Source organism: Cucurbita moschata, unplaced genomic scaffold (assembly GCF_002738365.1).
Source record: "Cucurbita moschata cultivar Rifu unplaced genomic scaffold, Cmos_1.0 Cmo_Scf00010, whole genome shotgun sequence".
NCBI classification, from domain to species: Eukaryota; Viridiplantae; Streptophyta; class Magnoliopsida; order Cucurbitales; family Cucurbitaceae; genus Cucurbita; species Cucurbita moschata.
In genome coordinates, this window is record NW_019268526.1 from 1,496,985 (window position 1) to 1,506,804 (window position 9,820).

The 9,820-nt window shown below is 38.1% G+C and overlaps 1 protein-coding gene and 2 non-coding genes across 3 annotated transcripts; 2 read left to right on the forward strand and 1 right to left on the reverse strand.

The window, feature by feature from the left end:
• Positions 1–1,133: 1,133 nt before the first annotated feature.
• TRNAQ-CUG lies at positions 1,134–1,205 on the forward strand. The gene has a single exon. It is a non-coding gene; the product is annotated as a tRNA-Gln (tRNA).
• Positions 1,206–1,365: 160 nt separating this feature from the next.
• Positions 1,366–1,437, forward strand: TRNAQ-CUG. The gene has a single exon. It is a non-coding gene; the product is annotated as a tRNA-Gln (tRNA).
• A 100-nt stretch (positions 1,438–1,537) lies between these two features.
• LOC111448176 (probable LRR receptor-like serine/threonine-protein kinase At2g16250) lies at positions 1,538–8,124 on the reverse strand. The gene is made up of 4 exons (XM_023087632.1): positions 5,482–8,124; positions 3,672–3,800; positions 3,493–3,515; positions 1,538–2,464 (listed from the first exon to the last, which is right to left on the reverse strand). The coding sequence occupies exons 1-4, from the start codon at positions 7,413–7,415 to the stop codon at positions 1,854–1,856; spliced, it is 2,697 nt and encodes an 898-aa protein (XP_022943400.1). The 5' UTR covers positions 7,416–8,124; the 3' UTR covers positions 1,538–1,853.
• Positions 8,125–9,820: the final 1,696 nt, after the last annotated feature.

Below are 9,820 nucleotides of genomic sequence, written 5' to 3' on the forward strand. Positions count from 1 at the left end.
AGCTAGACACCAAGCAGTGTGCTAGCGAAGACGTTAGGCCCTCAAAGGAGGTGGATTGTGAGATCTCACATTAGTTGGAGACTGGAACTAAACATTCTTTATAAGGGTGTGGAAACTTCTCCTTAATAGACGCGTTTTAAAACAGTGAGGCTAACGACGATACGTAACGGACAAAAACAGACAATATCTACTATCGGTAGGCTTGAGTTGTTATAGTTTTACCTTTTAACGGAGATTAAATTGTATGATAAAATAGACGTGAAAGTACGTAGACTAAATCATGTATGATAAGAGATTGGGTTCGGACATACATTATTTTCCTTTTTTTTTTTTTTTTTTTTTTTTTTTTTTTTTTTTTTTTTTTTTTTTTTTTTTTTTTTTTTTTTTTTTTTTTTTTTTTTTTTTTTTTTTTTTTTTTTTTTTTTTTTTTTTTTTTTTTTTTTTTTTTTTTTTTTTTTTTGTTGAGTGAAAGTAAGATTTTTCTTTTTTGAAAAAATGAAAAAGAATAAAAAAAAATAACAATAATAATAATAAGAGCGGGAAAAAAGAAAAAGAAAACGAGAGGAGTGAGGAGGAAGATGGACAAAGAATTTGTACCTCGAAACACGACACCACACATGGGCTTTATGTTCGATCGAAAGTGAATCAAAGAAAAGCAAATTCGAAGAAAAGAAATCTCTATATTACTCCACCTCAAACATAATAGAAAAATCGAATCTTTATGCACAATGGGGTCGACCACGTCATATATTCGAAAGTAAATTTTCTCCGCCATAAATTATTTAAATAAAATAAATAATAAATAAACAAACATATAGATATATATATATATATTATATATATATATATGAATGTGGAAAATTTTATTAAGTATATTTTTTCTTTAAATAGTCTAAAAATTTTCTAAACTTTGGGATAAGAAAATAATATATTGTTTAATTAATTATTTTATTACAAAAATTAATAATTATACACGTGATCTAATAAATTAATTTATTTTAATATATTGAAACTCTATAAAATATAAAACAAAAAGTGAGGACACATTAAACATTTTTAAAGTTTTGAAATTATAAGAAACAAATTTGAAAATATTTATTTTTTAAAGTTTACAAATTTAATTCAACACTTGTGGTCCTATGGTCTAGTGGTTAGGACATTGGACTCTGAATCCAGTAACCCGAGTTCAAATCTCAGTAGGACCTTTTTTTTTTTTTTTTTTTTTTGTTTCCCTTTTTCTAATATATTTTTTACATTTTCTATATTTTTTATTTAAAATTCACCGATATAATAGTAATAAATTTGAAAGTTTATAAATTTTTAAAATTTTAAAAATTATAAGATATGAATTTTATAAATACCTATGGTCCCATGGTCTAGTGGTTAGGACATTGGACTCTGAATCCAGTAACCTGAGTTCAAATCTCGGTGGGACCTATTTTTAATATTATTTTTCTAAAATATTATACATTTTTTTGGATTGTTTACATTCCCAAAAAGGCTAAACCCTAAAATCAAATATAAAGAGGGAAAAAAGGGAACAGAAAAAGGTATAAAATAATAATAATGAGAGAACAAACAAGAACAAGAAACGCCTACAGAAAGCTTGAAGGCCCCATGCCTTCCACAAAACATAAAATCACCAACAACAAAGAAACCCATACATTTCTCAAAGAATGACAATTTTCCATGGCAGAAAGCTCGGGGCGTCACCCGCCCTCTCCTCTCCAACTACGAAACCCGAAAGCAACAACCCGCCGGGTCGAGCAGTTATCAGGCTCTCTCAATTGGAATGGCCTGCTGCTGTGTTTGTTATTGACAAAGAATCAATCAAGATCAATGAATTTTCTTTACTAGTAATGATACTCGCCTCTCTCGCCTTGCTCGTCTGCTGGCTCGGGGAATATCTCCTTTGAATGCCTTCTCCGTGAAGCTTCACCGCTGTTGTTCTGGCCACTTCCCTGTGAACCTGAAGTTCCTGACTGTTTGAAGCTACCTCCCACGGCTCTTGACGTTGTTGTGGCAGCAGCTGGTACAACCGTTAGATCTGATAGGCTCTGTCGCCAGCTCCCGAACAAAGCTGCATTCCAGCTTCGTGAAGAAGTCGCTCGTAGCCTTGCCGAACCCGAACTTTCTTCTCTCACGACCTTTAAAGGATTCTCCAAAGCTTTCAGGATGTATCTCATCTGGGGTCGTCTCGAAGGCCTTGGATTCAGACATGACTTCGCGACAACAGCCATAGCCCACACTTCCTCGAGGAAATCTTCATCAACAATCAGATTCGGATCGATGATTTTGCTCACCAATTCTTTGTCGTGGATGCTGATGTATGGGAATGTTTGATCATAAAAGTCCTTCAATTGGGTATCAGGAGTAGCACTGATGCCCACCTTGCCTGTCACTACCTCTAATAACACCTTCCCAAAGCAGTAAACATCATAGGAACATACTGATGTCTGAGTCCCTGCAAATATGAGGCTAACTTCAGATCACAACGTTCACATCCTAATAAACTCGCTTCAAATGATACCGACAAACATGCTAGGAACCACGACTCTCGACAATGGTATGATATTGTCAGCTTTCATGACTTTGCTTTTGGTTTCCCCGAAAGGCCTCGTACCAATGAAGATGTATTTCTTACTTATAAACCTATGATCAACCTTTTAATTAGCTAACGTGGGACGGAACAAAATAGTACACCATAGAGCCTCCCCTGAAGCCTATGGAGCCCTCGTACAGCCTCCCCTTAATCGAGACTCGACTCCTTAGGAACCCTCGAACAAAGCATACTCTTTGTTCGACACTTTTGACTACACCTTCGAGGCTCACAACTCCTCTGTTTGACATTTGAGGATTCTATTGACATGGTTAAGTAAATGGCATAACTCTGATACCATGTTAGGAACCACGACTCTCTACAATGGTATGATATTGTCCACTTTGAGCATAAGCTCTCATGTCTTTGCTTTTGGTTTCCTCGAAAGGCCTCATACTAATGGAGATCTATTCCTTACTTATAAACTCATGATCAACCCGTTAATTAGCCGATGTGGGACTCCTCTCCCAACGATCCTCAACAATCCTCCCCTCGAACAAAGTACACCATAGAGTCTCCCCTTAATCGAGGCTCGACTCCTTCTTTGGAGCCCTGAAACAAAGTACACTCTTTGTTCGACACTTTAGTCACTTTTGACCACACCTTCGAGGCTCACAATATCTTTGTTAGACATTTGAGAATTTTATTGACATGGCTAAGTTAAGGGCAGGAACCACGAGTCTCCACAATGGTATGATATTGTCTACTTTGAGTATAAGCTCTCATGGCTTATACGAATGGAGATGTATTCCTTTCTTATAAACCCATGATCAACCCCTTAATTAACGATGTGAGACTCCTCTCCCTACGATCCTCAACAAAACATGCAGACAACCCATGGCAAAAGAAAATTTGTAATCTCGAAAGGAAACAAAATGTAAATATGAACATACCAGAGGAACCTGGCTCGGATGACCTGCACGTTTTAAAGCGAAAATGATTATTACACCCTCAAAGCAACAACTGATAAATTTTGCTGACAAGCAATCCTAAGCTTGAAGATAATCTTAATCGAGTAGTCCCGATGAGAAAAGTCGAAGAAATATTTATCAGAAGGTGAACGAACACTTACTGTGGCAACCGAAGCAACCTGGACATTCGTTTCTGGTGGCTGTCCCCATCTTGGGCACGAACTTCACTCAAGCTCCCGAGTCGTACTTCGAATTTATCATCAAGAAGTATACTGCTAGCTTGCACATCTCTTCAATGACCAAAAGAAGAAGTGTTAATAAAGTCAATAATGCTAAGTTCAAATACTTATATACACATATCAGAGCTGAACTTTTATTTATCGAAATATTTGGTCAAGTGACTCAACTCACTATAAGAATTTATCCAAAGAATAGGAGAGACGCGATATGATCTCGTCCGTCGAAGTCACAACAAGACAATTAAGTGAACTCAAGCCATTGATATTATACACATCAACTGTGAGATCACAGGTCGGTTGGGGAGGGGAACAAAACATTCTTTTTAAGGGCGTGGAAACCTCTTCGTTGTAGATGCATTTTAAAAACCTTGAGAGGGAGCTCGAAAGGGAAAGCCCAAGGAAGGCAATATCGGCTAACGGTGGACACTGGGCCCTAAAGGGAGTGAATTGTGAGATCCCACATTTGATTGGAGAGGGGAACGAGTGTCAGCGACGACGCTGGCCTCGAAGAAGGGGTGGATTGTGAGATCCCACAACGATTGGAGAGGAAAACGAAACATTCTTTATAAGGATGTTAAAAACTCTCCCTAGCACACGTTTTAAAAACCTTGAGAGGAAGTTCAAAGAGGACAATATTTGCTAGCAGTGGGCTTGAGTTGTTACACATGGTACCAGATCCAAACACCGGGCGGTGTGCCAGCGAGGACGTTGGGCCCAAAAGGTGGTGGATTGTGAGATCCCACGTTAGGGTTGGAGAAGGGAGAAGGGAAACGAAATATCCTTTATAAGGGTGTGGAAAACTCTCCCTAACACACGTTTTAAAAACCTTGAGGGGGAAAGCCCAAAGAGGACAATATTTGCTAGCGGTGGGCTTGAGTTGTTACAAATGGTATCAGAGCCAAACACCGGGCGGTGTGCCAACAAGGACGCTAGGCCCCAAAAAAAGGTGGATTGTGAGATCCCACATCAGGGTTGGAGAAGGGAACGAAACATTCTTTATAAGAGAGTGAAACATCTCCCTAGCAGACATGTTTTAACAACCTTGAGGGGAAACCTGAAAGGGAAAGCCCAAAAATGACAATATTTGCTAGCAGCGGTAGGCTTGGGTTGTTACAAATGGTATCAGAGCCAGACACCGAGCGGTGTGCCAACAAGGACGTTGGGCCCCAAAAGGGGGTGGATTGTGAGATCTCACGTCGGGGTTGGAGAAGGGGATGAAGCATTCTTTATAAGGGAGTGAAAACCTCTCCCGAGCAGACACGTTTTAAAAACCTTGAGGGGAAGCCCGAAAGAGAAAGCCCAAAGAGGACAATATTTGCTAGCAGTGGGCTCGGGTTATTACAAATAGTATCAAAACCAGACACTGAGCAGTGTGTTAGTGAAGACATTGGGCCCCAAAAAGGGGTGAATTGTGAGATCCCACGTTGGGGCTGGGCTTGAGTCGTTACAAATAGTATCAGAGCCAGACACTAAGCAGTGTGTCAGCGAGGACATTAGGCCCCAAAAGGAGGTGCATTGTGAAATCCCACGTCGGGGTTGGAGAGGGGAACAAAACATTCTTTATAAGGGTGTAGAAACCTCTCTCTAGCAAACACGTTTTAAAAACCTTGAGGAGAAGCCCGAAAGAAAAAGCGCAAAGAGAACAATATCTGCTAGCAGTGGACTTAGACTATTACATCAACAAACCTCAAAAGAAGGAAAAAAAAAAGACAATAACTAAAGTTTCGTGTACCTGTGAACGAGCGGCGGAGAACAATCATGATGCATATAAGCAAGACCCTCAGCAGCTCCCAAAGCAATTTTAAGCCTTGTTATCCAATCCAAAGACTGTATGTTTTCATCATCAACATTAGTTTTCCTCACCAAAGAATTCGCCAAGTCTCCATTTGGCATATATTTGTAAACCAAGAACTTCTCATGTTCATTATCTAGGCAGTGTCCTAAAAGAGGAACCAATCTTGTATGTGACACCTTACCAAACAAATCCAATTCCACTAGCTCGGTTTCCTTCTTAACCTTCCGCAGGTCGATCTTTTTTATAACGACATCGGCCCCATTGTCCAAGACGCCACGAAATAGCTCACCAGAGTGGCCGAGTTTGATCAAGTTCTCGTTGCTAAAGCCATCAGTAGCCTGAAGAAGCTGTTTATCTGTAAACCTATCACCTAAGCTTGCAAAGTTAATCGATAAGCCTGGAGGTGGTTCGTTACTGCCAGGGGGTATCGGTCCTACACTGACCGCCCTTTGATTCCCCGACGCTCTCTTGCCACCAATATATAGAACCAGCATTACCAACAACACCAGAAGGACAATAAACCCAACCCCTCCTAATACGCTCGCCAATACGATTACCCTTTTATTGTTCTTGCCAGTTTTTTCGATTAAAGAAGGTTGTTCGGAGTTCGGTTCGCCAAAGTTATCAAAACTAAGGCCTTTTTCGGTATAAAATGACGAGCAGTCAGCCAGTGTCCTCTGGCTAGATACATTTTGAAGACAATTACTCTCAAGAGTAGCATCCGTTGGCACAAAGTTCAGAACTCCGCCTTCAAAATAATTTCCCGATAAATCAACAGCCCTGAATCGTCCTATAACTGGCATGAGGCTACCGTAAAACATGTTTCGAGATATATTCAATGTTCCATCAGTTGAATTTAAACCAGAGCTCGAGTTAGGCAGCATACCAGTGAAACTATTTCCAGAGATATCGAGAAGACGCAATCCAGGCGACAAGAACAATACGTCGGGAACTGCACCGGTAAAGTTATTATCCTTGAGAACCAATGCCTGCAATTGTCTAAGAGAAGTAAACAAACCATCTGGCAATGATCCACCAAGTAGATTGTTCCCAATTATCATTCTCTGAAGACTGCTCATGCCTCTCAAATCTCGAGGTAGCAGCCCGGACAATTCGTTAAAACTGAGATCGAGATCTACTAATCTATCGAGGTCCCCAAGTGAAGCAGGCAATGAAGAAGTGATATCATTTCTTGAAAGGTTCAAATTCTGAAGCTTCCTAATGGACCCAATGAGGGAAGGAATCGACCCATCTAAACGATTCGAAGAAAGATCGAGAAAAGAAAGGTTCCCAAGAGATGAAATCGAAGAAGGAACAGATCCAGTGAGCTCATTACGCGAAAGATCAAGCACGGAAAGATGAACAAGTTGACCAATACTTGAAGGGATCGTTCCATTAAGCTTGTTCTTGGAGAGATATAAACTAGCTAGATTCGTCAAATTTCCAAAACTCAATGGAATAGAACCAATGATAGAACAAGAACGAAGATCAAGAACTTGCAAAGACTTGAGCCTTGAGCCAAACCAATCAGGAATTACACCCGGAAGCAAGAACTTAGAAGCATTAAAAGACTGTAAAAGAGTCAAATTAGCCAAAGAATCAACAACAAATTGTGGGTTTAGATTACCACTACGAGTTCTTCGAAACCCAGAGATATTGATACCAATAACTCGACCATTTTGACAATTGATACCATTCCAAACAGAGCAAGGGTCAGCTCTGATAGGCCAATCCCTGCTCCTCAAACCCAGAGACGATCTGAGGTTGAGAAGAGCTACACGCTCAGTTCTCAAACTCACCTGTTGAAATGTTGGCTCAAAACACAACAAGAACAACAAGAACAAGAACATGAAACGTATTACGTTTCGCATATCCACTCACCACAGCTCAAGAACACCAAGCTGTAGATCCAAATTCCCTTAATCTTCCCCTTATATGAAAACCCTTTTCGCCAAATCCTCATCAAATTGCTCGAAGTTGCAAATACCCATTCAGCTCTCAAGAACAAAAACAAGAACAAGAACAGAAACCCCCTTACCTCTCTGCTTCAGCTCTTCCCTCGATCACAGATAACCCATCTTTTAGTTCCTGAAAATGGGTGTTTGACAAATTGAAAAGGGAGAAAGAGATAGCAAAAGGGATTAAAAAAAAAACCGAAGAAAAAGAGAGAAGGGAAGAAGGGAAGCTTCAAAAATTGACAAACAGCACTCCTTTTTTTCCTTTTTTTAATAAAGATCTTCGGTCAAGAGAAACTGCGCTGTCTCTCTCTCTGTCTCTCTCTCTCTCTCTCTCTTAATTACAATTCTTGTGAAGCAATAAAGAGAGGGAAAAGTAAAAGGGTAGAGAGAGAAAGGAATGGGGGAGGCGGAGCACGGCGGGTCCGGCGGCGGCACGGCGGAAGAGATGGTGACTGTGAGAGAAACCCACTTTGTTCTTCTTTTTGTTGAAACTATAAAGAATTTTGTGTATGGAATTTCTTGAATCTTTCTCTCACAGTTCCCCAAGTTTGTTCATGATACATCTCTCTCACTGTTTCTGGGAAGCGACAGGGTGAAGTGACGACGCCACTGTAATCGGAGAGCTGTTTTAGGTTTCGATATTTAACAACATAATTCAAAAAAATGTTTTTTTTTATTATTATTTATTAATTTATAGAAAAATACAACTAAGTTTTGTTTATTTATTGTTTTTACCTTTTTTTTTTTTTTTTAATACTTCTAAATTTTTAAAATTTTATTAATATACTTAGTCAGACCTCCATGCCCCATAGTTATATGATGTAAGCAGTTAACACCAAGTTCAATCTCTCTGCCTCCATTTTCTAAAACTTTTTTCTTAAATTAGAGCTAGAGGCTCGAGCATACGTCGTTTCGTCGTATGCGATGCAAGAACGACTTAGCTTAGCTCACTTGTTCCTGGAAAGTGAGTGTCGCACAATCGCAAGTCTGCTGCAATCAAAAATGCGATTGTGACAAGTAGTAAACTTAAAAAATGAAAATACTACAAAATTTATAATGAATTTATTTTCTATATTTTATTTTTCTTCTCGCTCGTCTTCCTCAAAGTTATGACACAAATTTTAAACGTGTCTTTTTTTTTTTGTATTAAATCCAAACGTGTTGACTCGTACTCAAATACAAATGTACAATCTTGTTAAAATGATGCATTTTTTTTAAATAACTATAAGAGTATTTTTTTTAATTTTATTTTAAAGTTTAAAAGTATTAATGAAACATTTTTTCCACGAATATCAATTTATACTCAACTTTAAATTTGTATGAATTAAAATTTTAAATTAATAATTGTACTAATATAACAGCTTAAGTCCACCATTTTTGGGGATCAGCGTTCTTATTAGTATACTGCCTAGTGTCTGGCTCCGATACCATTTGTAACCGTTTAAGTTCATCGCTAGCAGATATTGTCTACTTTGGCTCGTTACGTATCATCATCAACCTCACGGTTTTAAAATGCGTCTACTAAGAAAAGATTTCCACACTTTATATAAGGAATGTTTTGTTCCATGAGATCTCGAGTTTTAATTGATACACCTGTACCAGTATCAATTGATTTTTTTTTTTTTTGTCCTACTAAAAAATAATATGAATTTAAAAAAAAAGTAATTTACTATTTATTATTGTTTTATAATTTGAATTTTTTTATATATTTTTTTTAGTTATAGGACTAAATTATTAACCTACTTCATTTAACTATATTTATAGTGAGAAGTTAAAAGTTGAATTAATTTTACAGTTACTAAATTTAGGGACGTTTCTTTTTTTAGTTAAAATTTTCCATCTTTACTATATCTTTATCACATCCATTAATATTCATTATTTACTCTACAAAATACAATTATTTTTTATAGCAAAAGACTACATGTTGGAGTAAAATTTTGCTTGATTTTGCAACTATGTAGTGGTTAAGTAGCGGGTTAGTCGCTCGTGGGCCTAAGCGTTTTTCTTTCATTTTCGATCGTTGAGTTTCTTTCTGTTTTTCTCCTTTGGTTAATTTATAGATCTTTATGAAATTAGGTCACGTGATTGAACATGTGTCACCACAAATTTTCATTGTCGAAGGGCTAGCTTCGTTGAAGAACGAAACACGAACCATCAGTGCACTAGAGCTGAAGGGTGACGAGGATCGGTTTGATTGAACTAATTTGGATGTGTACATATTAGAGTTGGTTGCTGTAGGGTCACGTCTCAGTTCACATGTGACCGTCAGTGCACTCGAGCTGAAGGGTGAAGAGGATTGATTTGATTAAACTAATTTG